The following is a 19,571-nucleotide window of genomic DNA, read 5'->3' as shown; positions in this document are numbered from 1 at the left end:
TGTACAGTGGGTGCGGAAAGTATTCAGACCCCTTCAGTTTTTCCAAATTTTGTTGTATTATAGAATCAATTTAAAATTGATTAAATTAAAATAATTTGCCATCAATCCACACACAATACCCCAGAATCACAACATGAAATCAAAAAATCTAAAAAATTGTACTAAATGTAATGCTTTGTAGTAAAACCAAATAAACACATTTCCTGCAAAACACAATTATGGATATGAGATTATTTTTTACATTAAGGGATTATTTTTTGCCATTCGGTTATAGACCAATTTTGTACAGTAGAGTGACTGGCATGATGTTGTCCCATCGGCTGTGCTTTTACCCCTCCACCATTCAACTTTTTGTAAGTCTCCCCAGGCCTCAGGTTCACATTCCTGAGCAGTTTTGTTACTCTCCATTTTCTCAATGTTTTATGGAAACCTGATCTACACAGAGTCTCATTGACTCTTATGCAAATTAGAAACCCTATAAAAACAAATATGTTAATTCCAAAAAACTTATGGAGTCATTTGTTGATGATATTTTTGCATTTTAGCTTTTAGAGTGTCATAGCAAAGGGTCTGAATACTTTGTACATGGGGGTTTTCTAGTATTTCAATTTTAAAAAGTTTACTAACATTTAAAAAAAACGGATTTCCTGTTGTGATTCTGGGGTATTGTGTGTGGATTGATGGCAAATTATGTTAATTTAATCCATTTTAAATTGAGGTTATAATACAACAAAATGTGGAAAAACTGAAGGGGTCTGAATACTTTCCGCACCCACTGTATACCCTCCTCAAATGAAGAGTTACCAAAGGTTTTGTTCATGTCCCTGAGTAATCTGCACATATGCAAGTCTGTCATTTAACCCAGTAGTCATTCTGTTATTTCAAATCCAGTGTAAATAAGATTCTTAGATTCTTAAATCCAGTGTATACAACAGTCTTAGATTCTTAAAAAACAAAATGTAGAACTCTGGATTGAAGATGAACATAGTATTACATTATCTGTCAAGTATTACATTATCAGTTTAAAAAAAAAAAGACCCACCTGAAAGTGTAATAAATTCCCAATAATGTAATAAGGTATTACATTATCAGTAACAATGTTATTACAATATCAGTCAGGTTATTTTATTACATTATTGGTCAATTATTACATTATCAGGTTTTATTAAATTTTCGATGGAGTTAAGTGGACATTTTATTACATTATCAGGTGTTATTACATTATCAGGAAATTATTACATTATAGGGTGCTACAGGGATTACTCACTGAAACCATTGCATTGTAACATGTTGGCTTGACTAGTGAGTGTGTCATTGATTTTAAATGTTTTTCAAAATATCAACATATTTTAATTATATTTTATTTATAATAAACTGATGAACTTGACTTACATGCCCGCTATCCTGCTAGACAGCCCAGAGGGGGAGACAGTGAGCTCCCTGTCCCCGAGGTCCTGGGCCTCCGACAGGGGCAGGAGGGGGTTAGAGAAGTCCCCGATGGGGGGGTCACAGGAGAGGTCCCCAGAGCTGGCGTACAGCAGCTCCATCTGGGTGGTGGTCCTTCTACGGGCCTGTACCACAGAGAACACACACACACACACACACACACACACACACATACACACACAGGCACACAGGCACACACACACACACACACACACACACACACACACACACACACACACACACAGGAAAAGGAAATTATAAAATTGACACTCCTCAAACCTTCACTACATCAAAGTTTACACCAAACATGAATTGACATTTTCACCAAAACCGTTGGAGGGAACCAATCACACGAGCCTACGACAGCCTCTTTTAATGTTCAATGTGAATATTTCACCCTTCATTATAGTCACACCATGAATATACAGTTATGTTTATTAACTGCTTGTTGAATGAGTGCAGAGAGCTGCAGTGGCGGTGGTATGTAGGTGAGTGTACCATTACCTTACTCCTGGGGCGGGACTCCCCACACAGCTTCATCAGGTCAGACGCCAACGAGCTGAAACAAGATGACAAAGTCATCTCATGAAACTCCAAATACATGACAGTATCACTGGCCTTGTCATACCTCTGTGTCTAGTCTGGGTGCTAGAGTATAGGGGCCAGGGCCCAGTTGTTAAAAACGTTTAATCTGGATCAGAATATTCCCTGATTCTTTTTTGCTATCCAGGATCAGATCTATCTGGCTGATTTTGAGTCGCATAGGGGAAATCAGCAAGCTCGATCTGATCCTGGATATCAAAATAGAATCAGGATCATTCTGATCCAGATAAAAAAATGTGAACAACTGGGCCCAGAACATTGATGAGTGGTGATATTTACCTTCCCTCGGCAGCAGGGCTGGGGGTGGACTCATCGCTGCTGCTCTCATCTCCAGTCTCTGGACCAGGACGAAACCAGAAGTGGTGTTAGACTGGGCCCACTGCCACTCAACAGAAAAAGGGTTCAAGAAGGGTTCTTGAGCTGTCGTTGTGGGAGAACCCTTTGTAGAACCCTTCTGGGTTCCATGTAGAACCTTCTGTGGAGAGGGTTCTACTGTACATGGAACCTAAAAGGGTTCTTCAAAGAGTTCTCCCACAGGGACAGCCCAAGTAGAGCCTTTTTTTATAGAGTAGCTTCTGTCATACTTTGACAGCAATGAAAAGTAGATGCTGTCCAATATGCTAAATGATGACTTGTCAAACATGTACCATATACATGCTTGGTATATAATACAGTGTGTTTGAATCTTACTGTGAGAAAAAATAGCGATAGGCCCGCCACTGCCTGACCAAAATAATAAATCCATTCTGCTACTCTTAGAGAAAGAACACCCTTTTGAAAGTTGATACGTTGCAAAGAAAGCAAAAAAAAAATGCAAGACAGTGTTTTCAAAGTCATGCAGTTTGTTTGGTGTTGCAGCAAAACAATAGCTTAGGCAGTTTTGCGAATATTTCTGAAATCAAAAGAACTCTGAAGTACAGGGTTCACACAGGGGTCAGAGTTCATGTTATGTTCACGAGGGGTCAAACGAGACGTGTCAGACATGGGGGTCAACGAGGGCTAGTTAGTAGTATGATGCATCTGGTAGTGCCTAATATGGGCGTCTCCGTCTGAAAGGCTTGGAGTGGTAGTGTGGAGGAACAGGTAGGGGTCAGGTGGGGGTCAGGTTTAGACTAGTGCTAAGTCTTAGTCTTAGTACTCTGGGTCTTATATGAGTCTGAGTAGGGGAGGGCTAGTTAACCAGAGAGAGGGGGGGGGGGGGTCCAGGGGTAACAAACCACCTCATGCACCTCATGACAGTGTTACGGACTGTGTTCACTGGGTTAGTCTTAGGGGGGCTCGGGGGGGTGGGGGGCCCATGCTCTCTGAGACAGACACTGTGGCATCCTTTACTTACCTGATGATAGGTTACCTAGGTTACCTAGCTCTGTTTTGAATTCAGCCAAACAAAAGGAACAACACAAAAAAAGAAACCGAATCAAAGTCAAACCAAGGACGAAAAGAAAAAAAAACGGTAACACTTTATTTCACAGTTCTGTTTCTTTCAGGATCTCATGTGACGACAATAATCCTTGTTTTAATAAATCGTGATCTTAGAATTATAAGGTTCTATCTCCGTTTAGGGTAGTTCAGAGATATTGAGCGTCAAAGATTTGACATTCCATTATGTTTTGTGAGATGGAACCTTTGTATTTTATTAATTACTAACTAAAAAATGTAAACATTTTAAAAATAACACCACACAGGCATTAATAAACACCTAATGGATCAGATTATGTAAAAAACTCAATTTTGACCAAAAAGGGAAATAGAACCTAATAATTCTAACGTCACGAAATCTCATAATTAATAAATAGGAAATGTCACTTTTAGGTCAATTGTTAGGTCATCTTGCAACCTTTTTCCACCATAATCAATTCTAAGTAGCTGAAATGTCTTGTGAATAGCAGACTGTAAAATAAAGCGTTACCAATAGATGATAGAAAAGTGGAAAGTGTGAATATTCTAGTACCTTGAACATTACCTTGCAGGGCACTGCCCAGTAGGGCGTCCAGCTCAGGGTTGAGTTCGGCCTTCTCCTTCAGCATGTGGAAGAGCAGCTGGTTCTGCGTGGCGCTGTTGATCTCTGTCTGCTTCAGCCGGCCCTCCATCACCTTCACCTGGGACTCCTTCTGGGCTGCTTGAAGGCCCTGGGAGGGGAGAAGAACAGACCACAGATGTTCTAAAACGGGAGGCTGGGTAACACACGCACACGCACGCACGCACACACACACACACACACACACACACAAACACACACACACACACACACACACACACACACACACACACACTCATACTCACATACTTGGTCACATACCAAGAGTATGTAAAAGTATGTAAGAGTATTAAGAGTTTCAAAAGGGTTCTTCAGCTGTCCTTGTTGGAGAACCCTTTGAAGAAGTCTTCTACATGTAGAACTCTCAGAAGAAAGGGTCCCAACAGGGAACCCGTGAGAGTTCTTTCCACAGGAACGACCGAAGAAACCTTTTGTTATAGGTAGAACCTTTTGTTATAGGTAGAACCTTTTGTTATAGGTAGAACCTTTTGTTATAGGTAGAACCTTTTGTTATAGGTAGAACCTTTTGTTATAGGTAGAACATTTTGTTATAGGTATAACCTTTTGTTATAGGTAGAACCTTTTGTTATAGGTAGAACCTTTTGTTATAGGTAGAACCTTTTGTTTTAGGTAGACCCTTTTGTTTTAGGTAGCACCTTTTGAGTTTATACTCAACATCCTCAACAGTGAACAATTACAAAGTCTGTACATACAGATGCACCATATAGGTGATAAGATTGAGTATTGTAGATACCTTGTTGATGGCCATGTAGAGGAAGTGGTCGAGCAGGAAGCGGGCTTCTGATATGTTGGTGCAAGAGCTTATCACCGCGGTAACGTCCACTGTGTCTCCTTCCTCCTGTGGTACAGCATACAGACACATTTTAGTGAGATCATCATCATCATCATCATCATCATCATCATCATCATCATCATCATCCTAATCATCTTCATCACCATCGCCACCACCATCATTACCATCATCATCATTATCCTCCTCCTAATCATCATCTTCATCATCACCCTCCTCCTAATCATCATCATCATCATCATCATCACCTTGGCTTCCTCCATCTGCATGATGTTAGCCTGACAGTCTGCGATGCTGTCGTTGATGTAGTCTATGTTGGCCGACAGAGACTCCATCTCCTCGTTCAGGGACACGATGGTGCGGTCGGCATCAGTCCCCTCCGCAACAATCTTCTCCCTCTTACGGGACACCTTCTCCCTTCGCTTGGTCAGGTCCTCACGTTGCTGGAGGATTAGAGGGAGAGAGAGGGAGAGAGAGGGAGAGAGAGAGAGAGAGAGAGAGTTGAGAGAGAGGGGGGGGGAGAGGGAGAGAGAGAGAGAGTTGAGAGAGGGGGGGAGGGAGGGAGAGAGACAGAGAGAGGGAGAGAGAGAGAAAGAGAGAGTTGAAAGAAGAGATAGAGAGAGAAGAGAGAGAGAGAGACAGAGGGACCGAGAGAGAAAGGCAGAGAGGCAGAGAGAGAGAGTTAGAGAAGAGTGACTCTTGGGCCGTGAGAGCTGTGCTGACATTAGTAGTCTGACAGGAATCAGCGATTCCTAAATGGTGGGTCAGAACCCATTGGTGGTGCCATGACCCATTCCCACAAGAGACTGGAATTCGATGACTCTTATGTGTCACATGACCCTTGGAAAGATCGGAAACCACTGCGGGGGCCGCGTTACCTTGAGGAGGCGGTTCATGTCGGTCTCCATGTTGGAGATGGTCATCCTCTGCATGATGATGTCACTGATGCGGCGCTCCAGGGACTGCCATTTGGCCCGAGCGGTCTTGGTAGAGTATATGCTCCCCATCCTGACTGGGTACTTCCTGTATAAAGGGGGGGGGAATAATACAGAGGTACAGTAAGTGCTGCTAAAACCATCAACTTAGGCTACTGTAGATAGTATTGACAAACATGAACTGAAAGGGTTTTTATAGTCAGCATTTTAGCTTGTTTTAAATACAGGTCCTTTCACACACAGACTGTACACACACAGAATAACACTTACTCACGCACGCACGCACGCACGCACGCACGCACGCACGCACGCACGCACGCACGCACGCACGCACGCACGCACGCACGCACGCACGCACGCACGCACGCACGCACGCACGCACGCACGCACGCACGCACGCACGCACACACACACACACACACACACACTGGTCACGGTGGGTGTACCTGGTGCCGTTGGGGGCGCTTGCCCCAGCAGGAGACTGTCTTCCTGGGGTGGTGGCGCGGTGGTGTGTAGACTCCTGGAGAGGCTCTGGGAGGCTGATCTTCCTGGTCACCTTACCGGACGTGGGCCTCACCTGGCGCCTCAGTGCTGTCACCTGGTGGAGGAACACAGTACCACAGGTGAGTGATGATCCCAAGTACAGCATTACATTACAACCCAACTGGTAGGGGAGGCCAACCCCGGCCCCAGCTCCAGGCCCAGGCCCAGACCCAGACCCAGACCAGGCCCAGACTCAAGCCCAGAGACAGACACAGACCCAGTCCCAGACCAGGCCCAGGCCTAGGCCCAGACCCAGACCCAGGCCCAGACCCAGACCCAGACCCAGACCCAGAGCCAGACCCAGAGCCAGACCAGGCCCAGACTCAGGCCCAGAGACAGACCCAGTCCCAGACCGAGCCCAGGCCCAGACCCAGACCAGACCAGACCAGACCCAGACCCAGACCCAGAGCCAGAGCCAGAGCCAGACCCAGAGCCAGACCAGGCCCAGACTCAGGCCCAGAGACAGACCCAGTCCCAGACCCAGAGCCAGACCCAGACCCAGAGCCAGAGCCAGACCCAGACCAGGCCCAGGCCCAGAGCCAGACCCAGACCCAGAGCCAGACCCAGACCCAGACCCAGACCCAGACCCAGAGCCAGAGCCAGACCCAGACCCAGACCAGGCCCAGGCCCAGAGACAGACCCAGTCCCAGACCGGGCCCAGACCCAGACCCAGACCAGGCCCAGGCCCAGACCCAGACCAGGCCCAGACCCAGACCAGGCCCAGGCCCAGACCAGACCCAGGCCCATGCCCAGATCGGACCCAGACCAGGCCCAGGCCCAGGCCCAGGCCCAGGCCCAGACCCAGACCCAGACCAGACCAAGAGACAGACCCAGACCCAGACCCAGGCCCAGGCTGAGCTTCAGTGGCTCTCACCTCCTCAGTCTTCCTCCTCAGGATCAGGTCCTGCTGTCTCTTATGGGCCTCCAGCTGTCTCAGTTGATGCTGTAGGGGAACAGGATCAGAGAAATACTAAGAATACTGGTTTTAAATGACTGCATTTATCTTAACTGAAACTAAATGAATGTAAAAACAAACACATGAACTAAATAACGTGACAGATTTTCTCTGCGAGGGCGAATGCTTTTCTAACAGTGCTCTCCAAGTCACATTCGATTGATTGATTGATTGATTGATTGATCGATTGATTGATTGATTGATTGATTGATTGATTACTGCTGTCTGACCTCCTGCTTGCGCTGGTCCTTCTTCAGAACGGCGATCTCTCGGTTCCGTCGGCACTCGGAGGCCCGGTTCTTCTCCTGCTGTTCCTTCATCTGCTTCATCAGACCCACCTGATAGAACAGCAACAGAAGCCATCTTTGAATTGTGGTATATTTTGATACACACACATGAATTAAATAGTATAAGCCTGTATAATTTGTCTTTTGACTCTGCATAGTTCTGTAAAGATTCTCCTGGCTGGGGGTTTTACGATCCTTTGTTCTTAAAGCCCATATGGTCATTTCAAAATGGAACCTGAGTGACTGTATGGAGACTGACCCCTTTTTCACACCTTGATCATCAAGTAATGTGATAGGCCTGTATCGATACCTTGTATTTGCATATGGTTGGGGGTATTTAATGTGAGAACAAGAGTCTCTCTCACTCACTCCAGCTTGCTCTTCTCCACTCCAGCAAGCAGCACCAGTACCAACTTTTTCTGTATCTCTGTAAACTGTAATTCTGTTTAATAAATAGTCTTAGAATTGTTTTGTTTTGTTTTACTCGTGATCTATTTCATACAAGTTATTTAAGACAAGAAGCAACAGAATCCCTCCCTACCACTGATCAGCTCATATACTGTACATATTATATGTACATAATATATGCACATATATTATATCATATACTTGTGTATAAGTGTTTTTGCTAACCTAATCTATTTTTGAATGCTGAATGTTGTGTGAGGCAAGTCATAAAAATATATCAAGCGTTGGTTGGCACTGTACTGTACTAATAGGACATTTAGCAGACACTTTTACCCGTGACTCTCAGTGATTTACTGTGTAAGTATGCTCCCGGTGGGAAACGAATGTACGAACCGTAGCTTTTTATTTTGTCACGTGATGCACTGAATTCATCCAGTTCCAATCATTCCAGTATCATCGTATCATTGAAAGTTCAATCAAATTAATCTTTCTTATACCCACACCGACTTGACCGCCCATTACCCTTTCTGAATGGGTAGATATCAAAGCAGCTATATATTGGCCAGGTCTCCCTCGAATGAAAAAGGGACCTCTGGTTAAAGAAAGGCCAAATTCAATCAAAATGTAATAATAATAATAATAATAATAATAATAATAATAATAATAATAATAAGTGCTCCATTCATTATATAATTATATTTAAATTATTTAGTAATTTAAAGGCAATATTAAAAAGATGGGTTTTTAGTCTTGACTTGAACATATTTGCTGAGGTTGCATCCCTAATGTAAACTGGCAGGGCATTCCACAATTTGGGTGCATAAAATGAGAATGCAGCCTCACCAAATCTCTTCTTTTGTACATGTGGTACACAGAGAAAACCAGCGTCAGAAGACCTGAGAGCTCTATTGGGCTGATATGCTAGAAAAAGATCTTTCAGATATTCTATTCAGATAATGAAGGATGCTGTATTCTACCTTGGTCTTCTTCATCTCCGCCACGTCCTGCTGGAGCTTCTTCAGCTGCTTCTCGTACTGGGACTGGTTCTTCAGCAGGCGGGCGTGCTCCTTCTGGGCCGACTGCAGCTTCTGCATCTCCTTGTTCATGGAGCTGAGCTTCTTCTCGTACTCCGTCTTGATCTTCTTGGCCTTCTCCTCCGTGCAGGTCTCCACCGAGCCTGCGGGGGGGCAGACAACCAGATCCACACTGAGCATACACTCACATCAGATCCCATATTATATCAGAGCAACAACCTCTATCTCATATTTCAAACAGGCATTTAAGGTGCTGAAGGTGCTACTGCATGACTTTAGAATGATCTATCTAAGGTCCTTTGCAGGTTTTTTGGTCGAAATTGAGTTTTTTACATAATCTGATCCATTAGGTGTTTATTAATGCCTGTGTGGTGTTATTTGTATATATTTTTTATTGTAGATTTTTTAGTTAGTAATTAATAAAAAAATACAAAGGTTCCATCTCACAAAACATAATGGAATGTAAAAGCTTTGACGCTCAATATCTCTGAACTGCCCTAAACGGAGATAGAACTTTCTAATTCTAAGCTCACGACTGTGTTATTGTGAGCCTTTAGACCCTATTAGTTGTGCCCTCGAGCAAGACACTTAACTCCTAACTGCGCCAGGAGCACCTGACGGGGGGGCCAGAGCCCAGAGCTCCGGAGCTGTTCTGCCTAGGGGGGGGGGGGGGGGGGGGTAATTCATTAAATGTATATTTTCTTCAACGTCTTCTATTCCTGTGAGGCTCATTCGTACCCATGTTGTGCAGGACCCTGTCTCTTTCCAGCTGGGTGTCTCTGATCTTGCTCTGCAGCATCATCAGCTTCTGCTCGTACTGCTGTTTGAGTGTGTGCAGACGCCTCTGGCTGTTCTCCAGCTCGTCGATCAGCTTCTGCTTGATGGCGATCTCACACGTGATGTTGGCCAGGTCCGCCTGGAAGTTCTCTGTTCACGCACGATACGCATGTTAGAGGACACATACAGGACACGCATACATACGCACGCACGCACGCTCGCACACACACACACACACACACACACACACACACACACACACACACACACACACACAGACACACACACAGACAGACACACACACACACACAGGTAAGGACTCTAGCAAGATACTACTCACTGACATTAGAAACAGGTACTTGACACAGGAGTTGTCATGGTTACAGTGACAGAGTTGTACCTTTCTCATCCAGCTCAGAGTCAGACTCCTCTGAGCTCTCCTCTCCCTCCATCTCATAGTCCTCCTCTTCTCCCTCCACCTCCTCCGCTTCCTCGTGGTCACTGCCCTCCTGATGGCGCACACACCACACACATACACACACACACAGAACACACACAGACACAATAAAAATACACATCACACACAGGCTAAATGATGGATCATGGATACAGACACAGCAGCTGGAGTCCAGTGATTAGCTAGATTAGCTACAGACCAGCTAGGGTCCATTTTGTGACGTACCCCCTCGGCCTCGTCGACGCCATGTTCCTGTTCGTTGTCTGGGACCTCCTCCTTGATCACACTGCGAGGGAAACTGCGTTTAAGCGTTTTAGGTCGATATTCACAGGAAACACAACACAGACTAACACTAGGGCTGATATGGCTAGTCTCAATATTAGACACCATACCCATAGACATACAATAATATAATATAATAATATATGCCATTTAGCGGACGCTTTTATCCGCTTTTAGCTTTTATCTAGCGACTTACATTGAATGAATGAATGAATGAATGAATGCAGTGAGTGCATACATTTTTCAGTATATATGGTGCCAACGGGAATCGAGCCCATAACCTAAGCGTTGGTAGCTCCATGCTCTCCTAACTGAGCCACAGAGGGCCACAGAGAGAGAGAGAGAGAGTATAGCCATATCAATGCTAGGCTAGCACCAGTGATGTCCACTTCACAACCACCATCAGCACCAAGACAAACAACCTTGATTCTCAGCAAACAACATTCTGTTAGAATCAGAACCCAAATCATTTGGTTGTTAGATTCCTCCTTAAGGTCGGTGTTAGTCAATGATTGTGTGTATGGTGTGTGTGTTTGGGGGGGGGTAAGGTCACAGTCATTAACATCATAACAGAGGGGGGGTCCCCGCAACACAGAGAGAAGGTGAGGTGGGGTAAGAGGGCGGAGAAGAGGGATAGAGAGAGGTTGAGTGGAGGTCAGGGGTCAGGGGTTATAAGTGGGTCCCTCCAGGTTAGGGAAGCTTCCTGCAGGTACAGAAGCCATGTTAGAGGTTGAGACACGAGAGAGAGAGAGAGAGAGAGAGAGAGAGAGAGAGAGAGAGAGAGAGAGAGAGAGAGAGAGAAAGGGGGAAAGGATGGAGGGGGGTGCAGGGGGGGGGAGAGGGGACATAGCAAACCTGGAATGTTCAACATCCTCCTGGTGACTCGCCTCGAGACGCAGCAGTCTTCAGAGAGAGAGGGGTGTGTGTGTTTGTGTGAGGTGTGTGTGTGTGTAGGGGGGGGGATTGGGGGAGGGAGATTGGGGGGGGGGGGGGATTGGATGAGGGTACAGGATGGGGTGAGGGATAGTTTGGAAAGGGTTGGGGGATCGGGAGGAGGGGGGAGATGGGGGTGTGGGGTTGCCGTGGAGCAAAGAAGAGTAGTAAAGGATGAACAGATGAGCTTTAGAGAGTCTGACACACAACGCTTCATCCTCTACAGGCCTGTCACACTTCGAAAGATATCCGCCATGAGCTTATCCAACCAGTGACAGCAAGCGATCAGAGTTGAGCCTGTGGTTCTGTTCTATGAGCATGATTGGGCTAAAACCCCATCAGTGTTCGGCTTCTCATCATCACGTCCATATAAGGAGATATTAGAGATGACTAATGCTGAAAGGAAAAGGCTAGGCTCCAAGTGGCTAATTACCCAAAACACATCATGGCATGCTCCTCTGCACTGGTGACAATGGAAACTAACCCCTCCTCCTCCTACTCCCCCTCGCTAAACCTCCCCTCCCTAACCCCTCCTCCCTCCTCTCCCTAACCACTCCCCTCCTCCCCTCCCTAACCACTCCTCACCTCCCCTCCCCTCCCCTCCTCCCCTCCCCTCCCTAACCACTCCTCACCTCCCCTCCCCTCCCCTCCTCACCTCCCCTCCCTAACCACTCCTCCCCTCCCCTCCCTAACCACTCCTCCCCTCCCCTCCCTAACCACTCCTCCCCTCCCCTCCCTAACCACTCCTCACCTCCCCTCCCTAACCACTCCTCCCTCCCCTCCCCTCCCTAACCACTCCTCCCTCCCCTCCCCTCCCTAACCACTCCTCCCTCCCCTCCCCTCCCTAACCACTCCTCCCCTCCCCTCCCTAACCACTCCTCACCTCCCCTCCCCTCCCTAACCACTCCTCCCCTCCCCTCCCTAACCACTCCTCCCTCCCCTCCCTAACCACTCCTCCCTCCCCTCCCTAACCACTCCTCCCCTCCCCTCCCTAACCACTCCTCCCCTCCCCTCCCTAACCACTCCTCCCTCCCCTCCCTAACCACTCCTCCCCTCCCCTCCCTAACCACTCCTCCCCTCCCCTCCCTAACCACTCCTCCCCTCCCCTCCCTAACCACTCCTCCCCTCCCCTCCCTAACCACTCCTCACCTCCCCTCCCCTCCCTAACCACTCCTCACCTCCCCTCCCTAACCACTCCTCACCTCCCCTCCCTAACCACTCCCCCCTCCAATTCCTTCTGTCACTGATAGAGACCTTAAAGACCTTAAAGAGACCTAGCATCAAAGTCTACCAAATTGTAACATTATATTGTACTTTTACAATACATCACGTGTATAAATGTATATTTAATATTTGGAGCGTCGGGTGATGATAAAAGTATTCAAATCCAATCCTTTACCTTTTCTTTTTCTTCCTTTCCTTCTTCTTGAGTTTCTCCAGGTCTTTCTTGGCCATCTCGATGATGTCGCTGGCCTCTCTCTCGGGGGCATGGACGGAGGAGAAGGACCCTGGACCCCCGTAGAGGGAGGACCGGGTGGAAGCGCGGGACAGGGTCTTGCGAAGAGTCTCGTTGACGGCTTCGCTCTCCAACAACTTGGCTCTGGCGGTACAGAAACAACAGCCACCGACGTCAACACACTAGCAGGTCTCTCAAAGACCAAAAAACACAATGCTGACGACAACAAATACCTTTGTGACACAGTCTGATCATTTGTGTGGTGGCCTGGGAAAACCCTTCACATGGTGGCATTTTGACATTTCCATTTTTTTATATTTCCATAAGTTCTCAGCTATTCATAACTGGTTGAATGACTGAGATAGCCCTTTATTTTAAAAAGTTATGAGCATTTTAATGTATCATGTCAAAAAAAGTGAAAGGTGAGAAATGCTGCCCCCGACCCCTTTCTCCTCCGGGTCGGGGGAGGAGCCTATGCAGATCGTCCGGTCTCGTTTGTCTGCTTGTGATGCGGTGTTAGTCTGCTCGTCTCGTCGGTATGCAAGGGACAGATCCATTTGTGTGATTTTATTACTTTATGCTTATTGTGAGCATCAGTAAACTGGCAATAACACAGGTGGAAGTATCGTCTCTCCTTTCGCTCATGTGTGCGTGCGTTGCTTAACTGAGAATGAGACACGTTCAACGTGACGTTGTTTCGCTAGCAAACTACCCACCACAAAAACATAAAAATAAGTACTTTCTCTTTTGTTTTCTTAAAATGTTTATTCACCATAATGTAGTATGGCGTTCAAAGTACTAGAATACCACATAATATCAAAATCGCCGAAATAGGACATTTCCAGTATTTTTGCTCTTTGCCACAAACGAACGCCAGCGACATCCGACGGGTTTTCCCAGGCCACCACACATTTGGTCCGCATGTCGGCAACCAATCAAAATGTTCAGACTTTTCTTTTGAAACACGAAACTACGGGATTACGGAAATACGAATCACAACACACACTCGCTAGTCAAGCCAAAATACTGCAACGTAATGGATTCGGTGAGTAATCCCCACTGCTACCTAGTTAACTATAACACTACTTTACATTGTTAGCAGGCTCACAAAACAAGCTGTGTTAGTTGACTAGCGATGTGTCATTAATATTCAACAACGCAGAAATGTATTCACAGTTTTTCGAAAGAAAAGTCAGATCGGATCCCGACATGAGGACCAAATCAGACTGTGGTACATTTGTCTAAGTAAGTGAATCATCTATACATGAAAAAGTCATCTATGCTAGGGACCCAGAAGGAAGGAATTAAGATTATTTAAGCAATATCACACGAGAGGGAGTGTGTTATACTGAATATCAGCACGGCTGTGATTCGGTCGAAGACAATCACAGCCGTGCTGATATTCAGTATAACAGCACGACCTCGAGTGTGATATTGCTTTTATACAACAGTTCTACAGCGCGATTTATTAGTTAACAGTAATACGCGACAACAGATTATGATTTGTTTGTTTATTTAATCATAAAAATAAACAAAAAATAGTTCCGCAACTGAACTTCAAATGGACTGTTGCCTAGTAACCTGAACACAAACATGTAGTCTAATTAACGGTCATTTAGTAGAACATCTGTGCGGCGGAGTGATACATATAGTTAAAGGTCTCAGTGCTGTTATACTGTATATCAGCACTCATGGAATGCCTCTTGTCCAATCAAATTACTTGGTCGGTACTAACTGTTGTATAATTTGTATTATTAATTACAGTAGAGAAATGATAGTGATATGTCTCTGACCCACAGAGGGGTCATACATGTAGGGGACATGATCCATACCTGAGTTCTTCAATTTCTTTGATGTAGTTCTGGATCATGTTCCCGATCTCTTCGTTCCCCTCACCTGAAAAACATGAACATGCCACACCTGCTACAATAGTCCTTGGGGAGAGGGGTAGTAACATACGTTTACTATAACAGTATACAATATAGGATGTTAAATCATACTGGACTGTTGTTACTGTATATACTGTTTCAGATGTGTATTTTATTAATTTGTGACTTTATTAGTGTGCTTGCAGGATGCAAGTATTAGTATTACTATTAGTATTGTACATATATATTTATTATTATATCAACATTTGCCCCGGCTACTCGTCCCACAGTTTTGGCACTAGGTAGACATGAGAGGTGTCAAAACGTTGCTATTGTCCGAAGGAAGGTTACGGCATACGGTTTACCCACAATGCCCTGTTTAGCGGCCAAAAAATCCCAGACAATGAATGGGGCAATATTCAAAACGCCACAGCTCAGCCTCTGAGTGACGTAAAGACACGCAGTCTTCGCCGGGGGGTGCAGGGGAGTTAGCTAACTAGCGCTAATAATTAGCTAGCACTAGTTTTGTTGTTGTTGTTGCTAACTAGTTAGCTAGCGCTAGTTAGCTCGGCCCCTGGGTGAGCTAGAGAAACGCGGTCACACTTCACAATTTCCACAGGAATTGTGATGTTGTTGTTGTTTGTGAGCTACTGTAATGCCTTCATTTCCCCTCTGGGATCTATAAAGTACCTATCAATCTATCTATCTATCTATCTATCTATCTATCTATCTATCTATACAACATCTTCTCAGTCCCTCTGTTCCTGGTAGCCTGCCGTTGTCCCCGGTTACGTACCCATCCTGGCCAGGGTCTGGTTGGCCTGGTCGCTCAGCAGCTGCGTGAGCCGGGCTCTCTGGGCGTCGATGGTCTCCTGCATGGCCTTGACCCTCACCCTCAGGTTACTGTTCTCTGTCTGCAGCATGGAGTTCTCATGGACCATGTCGTTGATGCCCTCCACGCCGTCTTCCCCCACCATGCGTTTACCCTGCATCACCACCACAAACGCAATCTGTATTGTATGGCGCTATGGTTGTTTGTGCGATTCCTGCACTAGGGACCATTTATACAAAAAATCTATGCATTCACTCTGTAAGTCGCTTTGGATAAATGCATCTGTAAAGGGCATACATTGCAATACTACTAATACTGTCTGAGTGAATAATACATAGTAGTAGTCTAGTCTATTTCCAAAGCTTATGTATGCATTGTCTGCATTTATTGCAAGTGTCATAAAATGTAATGCTATATACTGTATGTCTCAGCTCAATATAATATAACAGAACGTGGGTCGATTTACAAAAAGCTTCATAGCTTAAGTGGTAATACATCTATCCATAACCCATAACCCATCGACCATAACCCATCGACAAAGCCATGAGAGCAATCGTAAAAATGTATTTATTTTTTTGCAGTCAATCTTCTATGTATGAAAGAACAAAATGGGTTCCAAATAAAGAACTGGTCTAGAAGAGGAGCGGGCCTGGATTGTCAAAAGATATTTAAAATATAGTACTACTATACTATAAAGTACTACTTTAGCTAAGAAGCTTTTGTGAAACTGGCCCCTGAACTGTATTGCCCACCTGGAGATTCACTTTACATTTACATTTCACATTTACATTTTTGGCATTTAGCAGACGCCTTATTCCAAAGCGACTTACAATCAATACATTTGAATACTAAGCATGTGAATCAGCAGTCCACTATTCGTTGCAGGAAGAGTACTCTAGCTCGGGCCCGGGGCCACTGATAGAAGGAAAAACCTTCTCCCTATTATCGCCTTCTGCTAAGATTTTTTTTTTTTTTTTTTTACTGGAGAAACTGAGAAACAGTACAAGGGGGGCAGTAGAAGTTCTTAGGGACACAGTAGAGGGGAAAGCGGGTGTCTTTAGGAGACGTAGTGGTGAGGGTCAGAAGATGTTCTCAGGAGGAGCAGTTAAGATGTAACCTGAAGAGATGGGTCTTCAGTCTACGACGGAAGATGGGTAGTGACTCTGCCGTTCTGACAGCCGTGGGGAGCTCATTCCACCAGCGGGGAGCCAGTGTTGTGAAGAGACGTGATTGTCCTGACTTTACACCAATAATATTCCCACACAGTCTCTCTCTCTCTTCCTCTCCCCCCCCCCTCCCTCCCTCCCTCCCTCTCTCCCCCCCCCCCACCTCCCTCCCTCTCTCCCTCCCTCTCCCTCCTCCCTCCATCCCTCCCTCCTCCCTCCATCCCTCCATCCCTCCCTCCCTCCTCCCTCCATCCCTCCCTCCCTCCCTCCGTCCCTCCCTCCCTCCATCCCTGTCTCACCGCTTTATACTCCATCAGTTCCATCTGCAGCCTGGCGATCTCCATTCGCAGGGCGCTGATCTGCTGGCTGGCCTTGTCCTGGTTCACCATCACCTTGTTCTTGATGTTCCTGGCACGGTTGGCGTACTTCATGGCGTTCAGCGTCTCCATGAAGTCGCGGTCTGACGGACTGATGCACGCGATCATCACCGTTTGACTGGGGGGAAGCAGACGCAGACAGATAGACAGACAACATTTTTTGTCAATAACGTGGATAGTTGTAGGCCTGTAGGTGGTAGATACCCTCCTTTCATGATACCCTCCTTTCCTAGATAATATGCGTTCTACCACCCAGTATCCTTACATTTTCAAAATCACATCAGGATAAGCTAGGATAAAGCTATTTTGCAGTTTTTCTGTGTAGAAGGCAGGCACATTTACAAGCCGGCCAACTAGTGGTCGTTGTGTGTAAATAGCAGCTTAGCATTGTAAAGACTATACTATATTATATATATACTGTATATATATATATATATATATATATATATATATATATATATATACACACACTATACCTTTTGACCCCCGAGGCGGCTCTTATAGTAGGTAAATAAGGCACGGCTGTTCTAGTGTTAAATGAAGGGGTCAAATGTCTGTGTCAATTAGTATAGCACAGTAGAGCACGTTTAGGACTAGGCAGGCACAATCAAGTCAAGTCAAGTCAAGGCTAATTTATTATCCCACTAGGGGAAATTTGGTTGCAGCCAGGTACAAAAAAAAACACATTAAATCCATCATACATATGAAAGATAACCTACCAGACAGGACACAGAGACAACAATACAATACAGTACAGTGCAAGATCAGGCAAGATCGATCAAGCTCAGATCACTATGTGAAGCCAGGTCAAGTCACATCTTTTCATCTTTTCAAGACTGAGTAGACCATTGATAGGGAGTTAGGGACAGACCTGTTTCCACCCAGAGAGTCCTGTAGAAGGCGTGTGAGCTTGGAGTCTCTGTAAGGCACATGGGTGGACCTCTTACTTCTGTCTCCCAGAGCACTGATGACGTTACCCAGGGCAAGCTACAGAGGGAACACAACAAAACATAAAGAGAAGAAGGGGAGGAAGAGGAGGAGGAGGAAGAAGAGGCAGTTGGTTAAAGTAAGTCAGTAAGTAAGTAAGTAAAGCTTTATTTATATAGCACCTTTCATACAAGAAATGCAGCTCACAACAGGAATAAGAACATAAAGTGAATATAAAAACATATATAAAAACATATACAAGCATAGAATTAATATAAAAGCAGGGGAAAACAGTAAAGAAAAAGTAAAGATAAAATACAATAAAGAACATTTTAAAAAAGGGAAACAATGCTCGTTAATCTAGTTGATAAAACAGTAGCTGGCAAATGAGCAGTAGGCAGGTGCAGATGAGCTAGTCGGAGGCTATATTGAAGAAGTGCGTTTTTAGCTTTCTTTAAAGACAAGAAGAGGAGGCAGTTGGTTATAAAGAGAAAACATTGAAAACTAGTTTGGCGGTTGTGTTATGGAAGAAGTTGAGTTGAGATGGTTGGTGGGTTCATTGTGTGGTAGAATGAAACCTAGGTCACAGAAGAAAAAAACTTTTTATTTCTCCGCCACCAGGGGGCCCTCTTGCTCCTATATGAGGCCCTGCCTAGCGGCACCAGACAACAGGTGGATGGGAAGTGCCGGGGGCTGGGGAGTAGTGGCAGCAGCAGCCAGCCGCACCCAGTGGAGAACATTGCATTATCAGCGCCTCAGAGGCCCCTAGCCCCCGACCACATGTCTACTGCAGAGAATGCTGCCATGACAGATATTTGCTGCTCAATCCCGTTTAAATTCAGTCAATTTGATTTATTTAACTGCCATTCTATTACTAGAAAAACCTGTATTGGATCCTATGAGAACTATTTCTTCTCCATGTATATACTCTATACATATATATTTATTGAGATTTTTGAGAGTTCATGTGTTCACATAATACAAAATGCATGACATTACTAGAACATATTGCATTCTGTATAATGAGAACTGTTGGAATTCATGAATTGAATGAGTTAAACTCCAGAAATGGTTCATTACACATCAGACATCCTACTACAGTAAATAATAATAATAATAATAATAATAATAATAATAACTTTTATTTGTATAGCACTTTTCCTGCAAACGTTGCAGCTCAAAGTGCTTTAATAATTATATAATCATAATTAAATTATTTAGTCATTTAAAGGCAATATTAAAAAGATGGGTTTTTAGTCTTGACTTGAACATATTTGCTGAGGTTGCATCCATAATGTAAACTGGCAGTGCATTCCACAATTTGGGTGCATTACATTAGAATGCAGCCAAATCTCTTCTTTTGTACATGAGGTACACAGAGAAAACCAGCGTCAAAAGACCTGAGAGCTCTATTGGGCTGATATGCTAGCAAAAGG

The 19,571-nt window shown here is 45.1% G+C and overlaps 1 protein-coding gene across 4 annotated transcripts in view; it reads right to left on the bottom strand.

Moving 5' to 3' along the window:
- Positions 1–19,571, bottom strand: part of LOC308163447 (kinesin-like protein KIF21A) — a 53,632-nt gene that overhangs the window by 11,093 nt on the left and 22,968 nt on the right. For 2 of the 4 annotated variants that reach the window (XM_080537633.1, XM_080537634.1), the window contains exons 7-26: positions 18,080–18,195; positions 17,131–17,326; positions 15,630–15,819; positions 14,798–14,861; positions 12,909–13,109; positions 11,432–11,479; positions 10,520–10,580; positions 10,238–10,346; positions 9,799–9,987; positions 9,004–9,203; positions 7,562–7,669; positions 7,251–7,319; positions 6,280–6,431; positions 5,777–5,921; positions 5,147–5,341; positions 4,842–4,946; positions 4,001–4,178; positions 2,329–2,386; positions 1,951–2,005; positions 1,393–1,571 (exon numbers count right to left, since the gene is read on the bottom strand). In XM_080537633.1, coding sequence (XP_080393759.1) covers positions 1,393–1,571; positions 1,951–2,005; positions 2,329–2,386; positions 4,001–4,178; positions 4,842–4,946; positions 5,147–5,341; positions 5,777–5,921; positions 6,280–6,431; positions 7,251–7,319; positions 7,562–7,669; positions 9,004–9,203; positions 9,799–9,987; positions 10,238–10,346; positions 10,520–10,580; positions 11,432–11,479; positions 12,909–13,109; positions 14,798–14,861; positions 15,630–15,819; positions 17,131–17,326; positions 18,080–18,195 — 2,618 coding nt within the window. The remainder of the gene's footprint in view (positions 1–1,392; positions 1,572–1,950; positions 2,006–2,328; positions 2,387–4,000; positions 4,179–4,841; positions 4,947–5,146; positions 5,342–5,776; positions 5,922–6,279; positions 6,432–7,250; positions 7,320–7,561; positions 7,670–9,003; positions 9,204–9,798; positions 9,988–10,237; positions 10,347–10,519; positions 10,581–11,431; positions 11,480–12,908; positions 13,110–14,797; positions 14,862–15,629; positions 15,820–17,130; positions 17,327–18,079; positions 18,196–19,571) is intronic. The other 2 variants (XM_080537635.1, XM_080537636.1) reach the window with 1 other exon arrangement.

This window comes from Nansenia antarctica (genome assembly GCF_963989245.1).
Source record: "Nansenia antarctica genome assembly, chromosome: 8".
Lineage (NCBI taxonomy): Eukaryota > Metazoa > Chordata > Actinopteri > Argentiniformes > Microstomatidae > Nansenia > Nansenia antarctica.
This window is presented reverse-complemented; position numbering and strand designations above follow the sequence as displayed.